We start from the raw sequence: 14,643 nt of genomic DNA on the forward strand, positions 1-14,643 counted from the left end.
TAACACACAGTCTTCATGAGATGATGGAACTGTGGGTGTAGAGTAGGTGGTCCTGCAGTTTTTGGTAAAATGTCAGTATATATATTTTCATTGAGAATATGTTGCTTCTCTAAAATCAAAGCAAAAACAAAAGCAAGAAATGGGAGTAGATTAGAATGTGTCATACTTGGTATCATAAAGTGGCACATCAATTTTACAAGTTAACATTGGGCCTTGTTTAAAAAATGATATTTACTGTGGGCAGTAAAATACCTAATAATAGAGTTTTGGAACTGATACAAAATATTGATAATCATACTTTGAGGAATGTAAATCAGCGCTTGAAGTGGACCAGTACTCCCCGGTATGGAGTGCCGGCACTTCTAAACTTTTGGACATACTGTGACTTTTTCTTGGGTACCTGTACCTTTCACAAGCAGCAGAACAGTTTTCTGCCTTCTCTACACCACACTAAGGACACACATGAGGCAAAAGAGCCCCAAAGTGCTGCCTGCTTCCTTTCAACACCCATTTTAACTGATTGGTCTGTGACAGAGCTCGCTGTAGCACAAGCTCCCGTACGCTTGCGATCTGCACTTACCATTTAGGCAGTTGTTCTCCCTGTGCGGAGGTAATTAAACCAGTTGATTATGTTGTTATGTATTTATTTGTTTATGTGTATTTATTCCTCATATTTGTTAGTCGTGTGTGTCTAAACAGAGAGACACACAAACAGACACACAGGCTGCAGACAGATCATCACACAAGTCTGCGGTCCTTTTTAACTCCATTCTTGTTGAAGAAGAAGCATGCTGCTTATCCAGCAATGCATAAAGGACTATTTTAAAGCTAATAGTGAATAAGGGCATGGTCACATAAATGCAAAAGCAGGCAAATGACTGATTAAACTCAGTTTGCTGGTTTTTAGTCCATTTGATGGGTCAGCCACACACACGTCTTTGCTTTTGGTTGTGGCTACAACTTTGTCGGTCACAGTTCACCAGTGTTGAACTCCATGCTAAGCCAAGATTTGAATTTGCTTCGCCACCAGATCTGGATGTTTTATTTGCCCCTTCGCTCGCATACAATGGAAGTGAACGGGAGAAAAATAATTGCCACAGTTAATTTTGTACATGTGTGACCGTGCCCCACACATAGTACCAAAATTATGACTTCAATCAGAAAATACCTGTTCAAGCAATAAGTAACTGAAACTACAAATCTGACCAGGCATTTAATGGCAGCTTTTGGTACATGTTTGGACACATTATGCCCATTTAATCCAGACACTGTTCAGCCCTATTTCACATACTTGACTTTTCTGTATGACATTTTGGCCCTTTTTGTCTAGTTGTAGTAAAGAACTCCTGTTGCTGCATTTTAAAGTTTGGTTGTGTGTGTGTGTGTGTCCACAGGCGGAACCCACTCCATTTCCATTTCATCACAGACTCCATCGCTCAGCAGATCCTGTCCTCTCTGTTTCATACCTGGATGGTTCCTGCCGTCAGGGTCAACTTCTATGATGCAGATGAGCTGAAGGTGAAGAAAACACAACTCTTCTTCACCTCAACAACTCCCATCTTTGCTTAAAAATAATCAGAGCTGCATTAAGCTACACTTACTATACTGCACTGCCTAATGATCTGACTTCCACCCTCCATAATTCTATGGAGAGGTTTGGAGCTTTGTAAACCATTTTCTTTTTAATTCAGTCACTTTAACAGCAAATGATTTCAACCCTGCTTTGATGTGGTGTTTCAGTCTGAGGTGTCATGGATCCCCAACAAACATTACTCTGGAATCTACGGCCTGATGAAGCTTGTGCTCACTAAGACGCTGCCGTCTGACCTGCAGAGGGTCATCGTCCTGGACACAGATATCACGTTTGCCACCGACATCGCTGAACTCTGGGCTGTCTTCCACAAATTCAAAGGTAACAGATTTCCTATTTCAAACTCTGTGCAACTTCACTGTATGTACATGCATATTTATTATGGGATTGTCTAATATAGCTTTGTAAAGGCAGTGACAAGTAGTGAAATCTGTAATTTGCTTAATTTAAATGACTGTTTCCCATAAAGCTTTAGTTTAATCTTGCTGAAAGCTTTTAAAGCAGCATGTAGATACTTGCTGGACACCCCACAGCATTTCTCTCTCTTTTGTGTATATTCTGTTTTATAGACCAATCAACAATTCTATTGATTGGAAATATGAACAGTACAGAATCAAGATTATTGTTAGTTGCAACCCTCTGGCTTTGAATGATTTCCCCCTTCATTGCCCAATGACAGCAGTACAGAGTCAGAGAAAAGGTCTACCATAGCAGCCTTCTGTCCAGAGGCGGGCCTGTCGATCTTTGTAATCTTTTCTGTTCCCACACGTTCTCCAGCAATGGCTGATTCATCGCTCATGTGGAGAAAATCACCACCATGACTCATCATGTAGGATTGTTCTTGTTGAATCGATACGTGGTTGGGATCAGCTGAATAGAAGCTGGGTCTCACACAGGTGGTGTTCCTGTGATGAGCCTGGAGGAGTAGTTCTCCATCTTTTCATGAACCACCACCTACAGCTGTTTATTATTGCTGTTTGAGTCGCAACTTGCATTGAATGGCGGGGTGTACTTTGATCAAGATCTTTAATTTTGAACACATTTTTTTAAAACACTCAAATATGCCATGTGGGATAATCTAACTATAAAGCAGAGAATCTCTGTCCGTCTAATGTGTTATTCATATTTTTGTATTCTCGACAGGATGAATGAACATGACAAAGTCCCACCTTAAAGTTCTACTTGGTGAAAAGTAACAAAGTAGTTATCTTGAAATTGAAAGAGAAGATCAAACCCTGGCTACTTCCACACATTTGCACACCTGGCTAATGCATACACAACTATACAATTGTTACACAACTGTTATGTAACCATTTGTAGCACTTTTCATACAAACAACTGAGTGCAATACTGAAAGCTTTCCCGGAGAGACTGTCTGAAAATATGTCATATGACTTTTCACTCTGCCTTTCAGCGTGGCTGATGGAAACAGCTATAAACCCTTTTGCCTCCAAACACAGGCAGACAACATGTTGCATGAGCTACTTCTGTTCAGGCATAACCTGACCCTTATAAATATTGCTGGACACAGACCCATACAATTTTAAATGGGGGGAAAAAGTGGTGACACTTCTTTTGAGCATAGTCAGACCTCAGTAGTATGAGAGAGGACAAGCAGTCCTCTGTCCTGTGAGTATAATCATGGGAGGTAGGGAAGAGATGAGAGGGGAGGTAAGGAAAATAGGAAAGCATAAAGATTGAGGAAGGCACGTAGGCAGGAGGAGGGATGGAGGCAGTGGTGAGTCACTTCAAAGATTTATGGGTAGTGCTGTCCTATAGTGCAGTGCAGCTAGCAGGGGTTTGGATCAATCTTAATTAGCAGTTGAATGCGATGCAGCACCTCTACCACCCACTCCCTTTGCTATCCAGTATGGCTTTACTGTTTACCACCATCATGTTTAAAGCATTACAACAGTCCACTCGGACACATTCAATAAATGTTACTCTCAAGCTTTAGCTTTCTTTAAATTACCAGCTGCTACACAAGCTTATGAAGATGGTTGAGAGAGCTGACACTGTCATGATTCCACCAGCACAGCTCTAATTTCATCTAGTCATTAACCTTATCAAGCTCATACAAGCCAGCAGCGTATGAGGGATGAGAGGATGCAAATTTATTCAAAGAAGGTATGTATTGATGCAGTAAGTGCTGTCCTGCCCAAGGCAACCAAAATGTATTAATTGTGATCACCAGGGAATATATCTTTGGTAGAAATGGCTATAAATCCTGAAATAAGATCAGTATTTTAATAATGGCCTAGTCTCAAATGAAAGTGGCCAGCACTAGCAAAAGTCAGTTCCTAATAAGGGCCAGGTGATACAATCATTGGCAGAAGATAGGTTTACCAGTGCCGTAAACTCAGCATGCCTTACTCACCACTCAGCTGCACCCTTTATTTTAACAGAAAAACTGTTGTCATTAATTCCAGTCACCTCTCTTTTGTTTGCGCGTACAAGTCACTATCCATTAAAAATGCATATAAAATATGCCATGCGGAGGTGCTTTAAACCTGCTTTCTCTCTAATGGCCAGCAGGAGTCTGATCGTATGTAAAGCTTTTGAGAAAATGAGCCGACTTCTTACTCGATTCTCAATTGACAGTAAACAGTTTCCTAATGAGTTTATAGTCTCAATCATCTTGTTTCAAGTCTTCTTGAATACAGCTTGATGTTCACTTCGTAAATTATGGTCCCATTTAGAGTTAAATAGATGATAGAGCAGGGTATTTTTTAGGGCATGGCTACCTTGTGATTACAGCATCACAACCATGGCCGTGTACTCGGGGTTCACATCGTTCAGATCCAGTCAGGATATCCTCCCCAGCTCCACTTGTCCAAATATGGACTCTCAAGATGGCAACAGCCGTGAACCCAAAACTTGAAAGCGGCAGTCCACAAACCAATGGGTGTTGTCAGGGTGGGTTTTGGTGTGAGCTGCTAGAAGGCTTTAATGTGACCCTCTGTCCAGCCACCTCAACACTCAACCTTAGTGCGCAGTCAACTAAACCATTTCAAAACGCTTTCAGACAAACGGCTTGTATCTGGTATAAGCCTGTTTTCAATAAAGACCAGGATCTCTCTGCAGTTAAACTAAAGAAATGACAATGTTTGAGAATTTACAATGTGTTCGGATCAATCTTATTACAATATATTTTTTAAAGTATTCTAATCTGATTTTCTTTACTTTTCTTGGATGATTATTTCAGTATATATCAATCGGACATACCCATATTGGTTGGCACTAATCCTGGGATGTTAAATGTGGTCTGACAGAATCTTGCAGATAGGGCATGTTTGTATCTGTGTAATCGTTGGCAGAATGGACTCCTTATTTCTTAGCTGGCTTGGTCACATTGTCAATTAATTGCTATGTCTATTTTATGGATTATTTGGCTGCTTGCCTCCAGGCCTGTTCTGTCAGCCTCTCTCCTATGTTCTCCATATGACCCTGGTAGCACTCAGGAAAGGTGAAATGTTGAATGAGTTCCACTTTTCCTCCCTCACCACTGACTGTATGTTTTTGCTGAAGGGCTCCACAGCCACTCAGATATGGTGACGTATGCCATTTATCCATCCATTGTCAGAAATTACTGGTGCCTGTCTGGAATTTATTAGAGTTAACCCTCCAATTCTAATCAGTAGATATTCTGGGGTTAGGTGTGGAGCCCCAGGGAAATTAGAGCTTGACTCAAGACCTCATATTTCATTTTAGCTTTGTTCCCATATACTATGCCCTCCAGGGAATACAATCCACGACCCTTGCCACTTTGACAAATTTGAGGCCTGTGAGGAAGTGTACCAGGTAGTAGAGGGCAGACAGGCAGAGGTCAGGTGTTTAATGTAGAGGTAGGGAGGAGATTGAACCGTGTGTTGTCGTGCAATTGAGCCCATTCTTTCTTAAACAGCTCTCAGGGGTTGTGTATAGAACCCAGGTCCATTTGTCTTCACCAGCTGTTTTTCTGCAAAACTATATACAGACACATATATCTCGGATATGTTTACTTGCATCACCTTACACTTTTCAAAACCTGCCTAGGCTGTGACACACAGACAATGGAAGCAGATATGGTACTTTAAAACCCTTACACCTGATTGACACAACTTGTGTCACCATTTTTGCTCATTCTTGAATTCAATTCATGTTCAGTCAAATCTGATATGATTAATTATTTTGAGGTCCAGTGTAACCCACACTTTTTAAGAAGATAATTTTATTCTCTGCATTGCAAACAAGAACTGCTAATATCTTACTTTTAATGGTACCAGTTTGCTATAATGTGAACAAATATTGACAAATGGGGCTAAAGTAGCTAACTCACTGACACTTTAGCACATTATACATTATGGTTGGGTACCAAACTCAGACAGAATTATGTTGGTTCTACCAAGAACTAGTTCACATAAAATCAGTCTGTTCCAAATTTCAGTACCTGAGTGCTTATATATAGAGAGAGGCAAAGGGTCAAAACACAAACTCAAAATTCCTAATCAATTTAAAATACAACCAGCACTAGTGGAGACATTGTGTGCCAGGAGAGGGCAGCACATATACATGTTGCTGTTATCTATTATATTTATTCTAAATAAATGCAAAATGTAGCAGTTTACTTCAAAGTATTTTTTTCCCCAGATTTAAATGCAGTATAATGGTAAATGGTCTTGCATTTCTAGCAAGGGGCTACTGAAATAAAACCTAGAAAGACTGACTGACATATAATGTGCATTGTTATGATATTAAAGTACTGACAAAGGTACTGTTAGGTACCAGTATCGAATTACAGGTACCGATATCGGTATCAGTATCAGTTAAAATATGATAGGTACCCAACCCTATTATACATACTGCTCACATTATACATACTGTATACAACAATGACAAAGAATAATAATAGAATTCACAAAATCCATTATTATTAACATTTTTCATGTTGCACTTACATCACATTCTTGACAGTACTGACATGGTTTTTTTATTCCTCAAACACTGACACTCACCTCGACTCATTTCTAGAACAGCCTGTTCTCAGTCACACAGTCAAACCTAGAACCTACACAGTACAACAATTTTGTACAATAATTGCAGTCTTTGTTGGGCACTGACAAACTCCACTTGAGCTGTTTGACCAAATCTAAAGGTAAAAGTATTTTGCTGTCATGGCCTCCTCCTCACAGCATCCCACTGTATCTCCAATATCTCTCCAAGAATTCTGTCTTGGATGGTCTGCGATGCGAGGAAAAGGAGGCTGCTCTTAAAGTGTTCCTCTGTGATGGCAAGGAGGGCAGCCTCAGTTGACTGAGCTGCTTTGATGGCAGACTAGTGGCATCAAGAATATTGTTCTGGGGGAGATATGTAGAGAGTTGAATTAATACCACACACTTGGTTGTTTTAGAGAGTAATGGAAGAGGAAACAAGTCTGTAATTGTTTACATCAGAACATCCACTCTAGTGTTAGGAAAATGATGGTATTGATGAGTGATTGGCCCAGCCAAAGTCCCAAACTGAGGTCAGCTTAGACATCTGAGCTGCCTCAGTGACAAATGAGAAAACTCTATCCACTAGGGAGAGGTACTGAAACCTGGTATTAAACAGACCCTGCCAGAAAGCAGCCCCTCCTCTCCCTACCTGTGGTGACTGCAGGCAGTGTCTGTGTTCTTTATTCTTTCTAAACCTCACTCAGTTTGATGTCAAGTATATAATTTATTTTACTGATGTATTAGGTTTGTTTCCAGTGAGATATTATTGAGTTTATAGTGATTGTAAACATTTCTGTTGCTGCTCTAGAAACAATATAATTATATTTAAAACATTCAATTCTATGCCTGTTCTGCAAAAAAAAACAATCAGAGTATTGATAAAGAACCGAACAGATAAGGAGTATTAATAAGGGTAATAGTATACTATGGTAGTATACCATCTACTGGTCCATGTTAACAGGTTAGAGCAGCCACACTGCTGGCTCGACTAGCGCGTCTCACACATGTCAAGTGAAGCTGCAGTTGTGCGTCATCTAGAGATTTCAGATCTCGCCTACTTTTACTGCGACACTTGGCGGTTCTCGGCAAAAATAGACCTGAAGACATATGGACATCATACCAGTGTTTCACTTCAGCTTAAATGTCTGTATGTGTAGAATATGTCACAGTCATGAAGAGAACACACACAACAGGTGAGGGGCAGTTTCTTTCCTGTGAACTCTCTTTTTCTTTCGCTTTCTCCCTCCCACTTTCTCACTCTTTCAATGAAGGTAAAGGAAAATCACGTCATCATACTTATTGATAATTATCAAAGGCAAACTTCATGTAAACAGATCGGGCAGGCAGGAGCCGTGGTGCAGCAGCAACGCAGCCTGTGTGGACAAAAACACTCAAGTGAGCTGCAGCAGCTCAGCAACGCAGCTGCCACGCACTACACAAGCATCCAATGTTGCCAGTCAGTAAGAGGGTTTGTGCACAGCAAATCAGTCCCACAAAAAGCTGCAGGTGACTTTGACTTTTGTAAGAAACAAAAAAAATCTACTCATATGGGGCCAGATTTATTTGCTTGGACTGATTAAATACATTCTATGCATAGTAAACACTGGTCTTGATGCAATGTGTCTGAGAGGTCACCGTGCACAGAGGGCTTTTATTTAAGAAGGAAGCTAGTGTTTGAACCAAATAAGATTCATGAATAGAGTTTATCATGCAGACACATGCATCTGCTTTTGGTGCTCTCTCTACAGTACATCTACTCTGGTGTACTAATTCATACATTTAACTAACATGCACATGTGAGCACTTAGTTTTCTTTCTCAGGAACAACCTGTTTCACATTCATACACCTCCACACAGTTTCACAGGCAGGTTCCCACTGTAACTGACATCCTACAGACAACTGTCACTACAAAGACATACATTATTTAATCCATTCACATTCTGATCATTAATGTTTTATAAATCATGGGCAAGGAGTTCTACCACACCTGCTGTCTTCATAATCTTGCTGAACGTGACCCATTTTGTTATCTCCACTCAATAAACAGCATCTGTTCAGCTTCTGTGTAACCAAAGCCACATGCACACATTAACCACTTAAAGATATACACCGATCAGCCACAGCATTAACACCACTGACAGGTGATGTGAGTAACGCTGGTCATCTTGTTTCAATGCAATACCTGACTATACTTTTTGAGCTGCATTGAAGTGTTGGATGCTCCATGCACATTTTTCATAGGAAAACAATGACTCAAACTGGCGAAACTGATTCTGCATCTAATCATTTCTACAGAGTTTCAGTGGGAGGAAAGTAAAATCCTTAACTGAAATGGGGAGCTGCATCAGCATGTTTTGAATAATTAAATTTAACCTCAGTTTGAAATGAAGTCGTCGTTGTGGGCAGTGACAGTTCAGTCCTTCCTGCTGCCGTGGTGACTGCTGCTGCTTCTCATCACCAAGGCTCACTGAAATGAAAGGCTGCCAGCCACTTCTGTTCCTCACACCTACTGGTGTGATCACACAGTTAAATATCACCCTTTAAGAGCAGATGACACTTTGACAATTGCGTCAAAGAAACCCATTTTACAGTTTATCTTACAGCTTCCACTTTCATTGTTTTATCTTTGTTATCTACCATTTGCCCTCAATAATCTGTGTTGATGTGAGAGACAACAGAAACTGAGGCAGAGAGAGAAGAGTTATAGGCAAGCGCAGGGAAAAATCTTATCAGCAAACAGGGAATTGGCTTGATATCATTTTGATTGACATAAGCAATAATTGCCCATCACTGGTGTGATGAAGTCTTTCCACAAAGCTGGTGAGCTGGAACCAGCCCCACACACTGACACTGGGAGTGTAACCCATATAGCATCCTGCAGCCTCAGGCGCAACACTCCCGTAAACAGAAGCTTTTCCATCACAGTGGTCTTTCCCAGGTGGCAAAACTCATTTGAGAGTGGTCACTAAGATATACTGTACCTTGCCATAAGCTGTCGTTGCCACTGCACAGGTGTGACTTAGGTTTTTCTTCATAAAGTTTCTTGTTCAGTGAGAAGTCATGTACCTGTACTACAATACTGCTACCCCTTAAGGACTGAGTGCAGGAGTTTAACATATAAATAAACGTCTGTCACATTCAAGCCCTCGAATAATGGATTTACACAGTGCTCATTAGGCCTAGCTGCACCAGGTAAATCTCTCTGTAGTATTTTGCAGTATACCAAAGTTTTTAAACCTTCCCTCGCCGGCGCACCGTTAGTGATGCATTCTAAGTTGACCAGCAATAGCTGGTTTACCAGAGCTGAAAGGGGAAGCAACCATTGGTGGTGGTGGTGATGATGGTGTAGGCTGCAGCAACTAGGAGTATGGTGGAGCCTATGGAGGAAAAACCTAAGAAGCATCCAAGAAAGGTTGCTGATGCCACAGATAATAAATAAACTCAGTGTTCAGTGATGTACAGTAAAACAGTGAAAACACAAGAAACATGAAAAAAAAAAAATCAGACCAGTTGACTGTGCTGACTGATTGATGCCACTTCTTTGGATTACCTAAATATTAAAATGCCATTACTGCCCAGCAGTACAAGCTCAAAATCAAAAGGGGCTTCTTCCTACTGATGGGCTAGGGAAGGAGTGGAGCAGCAGCCACTTTTTTATGTAGTGTGGGCCTGTGAGTCTTAACCCGGGGCAAAACAATCCCCGCGCTACAAAAAAGAACATCCTACAGATGTACATATCTCACACATTACAGGAGAGTAACATGTAAAAAAAACAGCCCTTGAGAGGCATCCAGTACACTGTGTGAGGGGGAGCTGAAAAATTCTCTGGTTTTTCCTCTCTTCATTTTCACTCACTAATGGCTATTTACATTTAGAAATTTACAAATAGAATAGAGTTAGTCAATACAGGATGTAATCAGGGAGGGAATGAGGATGACAGTGCTGTGTAGTGTAAGTGATGGGCGAAGACAATTAATTTCATAGACAAACGTATGCAGACCGAGTAACATTGTTGAGATAGTGTACTGTCGAGGATGACACTCTGACACCTGAGGGGAAGGAAGTACTGTGGAATTCTCAGACACCAAAGTAAAACCCTGCGTAGCAGTCAAAATGAATGCCAACATTTCTAAATGTATGGCCAAGAGGTAGGAGGAAAATAATAAATAGAAGGGGGTCCAGTAAAGAGCCCCGAGGAACACCACATGTGTTGTGTTAAACAAACTGTGTGACCAATGAGGTAGGACCTGAACCATTCAAGGGAGATGCCAGTGACTGCAATAGAAGATGGTATGTGAGGTGGTGTCATACTGTCCTTTTAGCTTTAACAATTTTAGGGCTTTGCTACAGAACCAACTTCAAGGCTCTAAGAAAACAGAATTTTCTGCATGATTGTCCAATACTCATATTGTGTCATTGTGTAATTAACACTTCAGCCTCTGCAGCATTAAGATATTAGAAATTAAAGACTGAAGACAGTTCTCCAGCCTGTACCCAGGTAATGTTGCAAGGTTTTATTGAGGCAGAGAAAGCTGTAAGCACTCTCATTAAAGCTACAGGAACATGTGGTGGCTCCCTTTTCTTTACCCTACTCAGACAGACAAGGTAGATTAACCATGAGCCAACCACTGGGCTGTTCTGTGAAAATGGAGGTCAGAGCCACTAAAGACTGACACTAGAAAGACTAAGGTACCATTAAGTAACAGCTGTGTTGGCTGCAGCAGTGAAATAGCTCAGCTTCCACAGCTTCTCCAAAACCTACTTTCTGTTCAACCCAATACAAAGAAATAACATATTTACCTATTAAGTCAGTTGCTTGTTGGCCATGATGTAAGCTCTTGGCTTTTCTAAATGTTAAAAATGTAAGCAACAAATACTGCAGAGACAAACAAGAGGAAGGACATAAGAAATTGACTGTGTAGGGGAGTGATGGTGGAAGGCTTTGCAGATGAGAGTTAGCTCTGTAGATTGTCTCTAGGGTATCAGCAGGGAGTTGAGAGTCTTAAATGTGTTGAATTAGGAAAATTGTATCATTCAGCTCCTTTCCCATGAAACTTAACACTTGGACGCTGTGGCTATTAGAAGGTAGATATAAAATAGTGTTATTCTAAATTATCCAAATCTGCTGGGAGAATTTCCAGAGCATGAATGTTGTATAATGTGTGATTCTTCAGGATACTGGTCTTATCACCTTATCAAAAAGAAAGCTGATCATAAAATCAACCTAATTGAAACCTGTCCTGCTCCTGCAATCGATATGCAAAATGCATTCACCCTAACGACATAAGTGGGTCACCATGACAACACCCTGCACTACATTATGACATCATGCCCGGCCCTCAATTCCCCGCCATCAACAGAACTGATAGCAGATGATGCTTTGGCAGTGCAACCTACCAACTGCCTGTCCTTGAATTAAGAACACTTAGGTGTATTGCAGTCTTCTAAGTGCATGAGACGTCATTTCTCTCTTTTTCATCAGTTCAACTTCATTTGACAGAAATGCTTTTGAGCTGATCACTTGGCGTTCAAGGACACTGGGACAGTGATGTTGACTTGCCTCGTTATGCTAACTCCTGCTAAAGTTATTTTCTCTGTTGGTTTTTCTAAGAAAAATTATGTGGCCATTTTTCTTCATTCACAAAATGTAGTAGGCCTTTTTTCACAGTAGATATGTTGCCCTGTGGCTGTTTGTAGCCAAATATGTGACACAACATAACATTACAATTACCATTGTTACCCAATACTTGAAGTGCTTTTTGCAAAGATTAGGAATAATGAGTAAGTCAGCCTTGGACTTGATCATCTTATTACTAAGATTTGAATCAGATTTTTCACCTCAGAGCCAGATCAGAAAAGCATGTCACAGCCCACCGTAGTGGTCTTTCACAAGAAAACCCATCAAATCTACTATCACTTATTAATTTACAGTATGTCACTCCTGTTTCAGATATAGGTGTGTTCTAACTTGGGAATTATAGAAATTCACAGCTGTCATATAGTACAATTTATTTTCCTATGCAATGATTCTGCATTAGACATTTGTGTTCAGTGTGCAGCATCCAGAGCCACTGCAGGATGTAATGTAGACAATTCAGCCCAGTGTCTCTGTGTTGTCTTCTAAAACAGTGCTCAATTAACATCCAACGGCCAAGTTCAGGGCAAATGCATGAAATAGTGTGTCCTTTCAGTAGAATGTTGTGTAGAAACTGAACAGAATTGTTCAATATGAATTTTCCTGTCTGGTGGCCGTACACTTAAATGTTTAACCATTTCCCTCCCTGATTTTCATAATTCTAATGGTGCTTTGGCAACACATATAAAAATGTAATGCCAATAAAGACTATTGAATTGAAAATTGAATTGAAATGATTCGGTTTGTCTCTAGGACAAATGTCACAGTAGACATGTCTGACCCATTTTCGCTCCTTGGGATTTCCTTAGTTTGTGGCACTGAAACGATGGTGCCTTACTCAGAGAAAACAAGCAGGTCAAAACAACCTATAGTTATGTTTGTCTAGCGGCTGTATGTGGTATTACAACTGCAGTAGTATAAAGAGTCACATGTCCGTATAGGGCGGGGTCAGGGATGGTGCAATGTTTTAACAGGGAGAGGACTTTCATTCAGGAGACTGCTGTTTGTGGCCAATGTAAAGCAACCACTGAGTCATTTTAACATTGTAAAGTAGTGAAGTAACATCCCTTACGTAGTGTGAGTTACGTAGGTAACGTAGTTATGTTTGTAACAGCAGACAGAAGTATCATAGTGAATTGACCTGAAACCATGATGTTTATTTCTAAATCTAACCAAGTCTGCCTAAACCTGAGCAACTAGTTTCTGAGTCAACATGTAACCAAACTGCTGCAGAATAATGAAGGTCTACTACATTTGCTGCTGTATACGCTGCAGTGGCTGTGTTGTTATGGAAACAGTGATATATGTCTTTTTGGGAAATTTAGAGAATTGAACTCTTCAGTTGTTTGGGTATTAGGATGTGTTGCAACCAATTATACAAGCCGTCAGAAAGTCCTGTAGGTTAAGGACTTGAAAAAACTTGCTTGCTTGGCGAAAGTAATGTACAAACAACCCATCATCCAACTTGTTCTGTAGAAGCCAGTGTTATATCAGTCCGTCCGATAAAATTAAGTGTTTGATGTTATGAATACATAACTGTCCAGTTCTACTATTTCAAGCATAATTTCAACGAAAAACTATCATCGTATCGGCTTAATATCACATTATGTAAAATAACATGAAATTGGAAAAAGCACTCATTACAGTGCATACCTCCACAGTTCCCTTTTGTACTCACTCATATATACCAACCACCTAAATACACCTGATTTTTTCATCAAGATCCATGCATACACCAAAAGTTAATGGGGTCTAACCTGGGCCAAGTTTCGTGGTAATCTGTTCAGTAGTTTTTGCGTAATCCTGCTGACAAACCAACCAACAAACTGACACAGGTGAAAACATAACCTTACTGCAATACAGACAGAAAGTCATCACATGTGTTACACAAACTTTAATTTGCATTCTTAGTTTTTAATTACAGTTTATTTGGAATCATGACTTTGGACAATGTCATTTTGTTAAACAATAACACAATATCATCACACTATCACCCTAAAATGACTGTATGTTGGCATGGTAAAAACAAGCTCCACATGAACATGTTGTTATATAATCACTTTACTAGATTTCTCAGTAGCCATTTGTTGAACATATCACCTGATGAGGTTGTTAATCAGTGCTCCATTGTGGTGCAGAAACAGTGTTGTAAAAAGTATATGTTGGGTCTGCTGACCTTAGCATTCATCTGTACTTGTATCAGCACCACTGACTCAGCAGTAAAAACCCACTGATCTCCTGGTACCTCTCCACAGCTAATTTAAGAACTCATTCCGCCCTCAGCCGCCTGCATGCTGGAAAATAGATTGTGGATGGCCTGAGGTTTGCAGTGTGTAGACTTTGCTATGTGGGACATGCATACATACTTTTATGTCCAACTCTGTAATACATATTTACCAGACTGTAATCGCTAAATAGCAGGTATTGGCTTTAATCCTTCAGG

At 40.3% G+C, this 14,643-nt stretch overlaps 1 protein-coding gene across 1 annotated transcript in view; it reads left to right on the forward strand.

Annotated features, from left to right (window-relative positions):
• Nucleotides 1–14,643, forward strand: part of large1 (LARGE xylosyl- and glucuronyltransferase 1) — a 122,767-nt gene that overhangs the window by 60,397 nt on the left and 47,727 nt on the right. The window contains exons 5-6 of the mRNA XM_073480937.1: nt 1,395–1,518; nt 1,741–1,912. Coding sequence (XP_073337038.1) covers nt 1,395–1,518; nt 1,741–1,912 — 296 coding nt within the window. The remainder of the gene's footprint in view (nt 1–1,394; nt 1,519–1,740; nt 1,913–14,643) is intronic.

Source organism: Pagrus major, chromosome 14, assembly GCF_040436345.1.
Source record: "Pagrus major chromosome 14, Pma_NU_1.0".
Taxonomy (NCBI): Eukaryota; Metazoa; Chordata; class Actinopteri; order Spariformes; family Sparidae; genus Pagrus; species Pagrus major.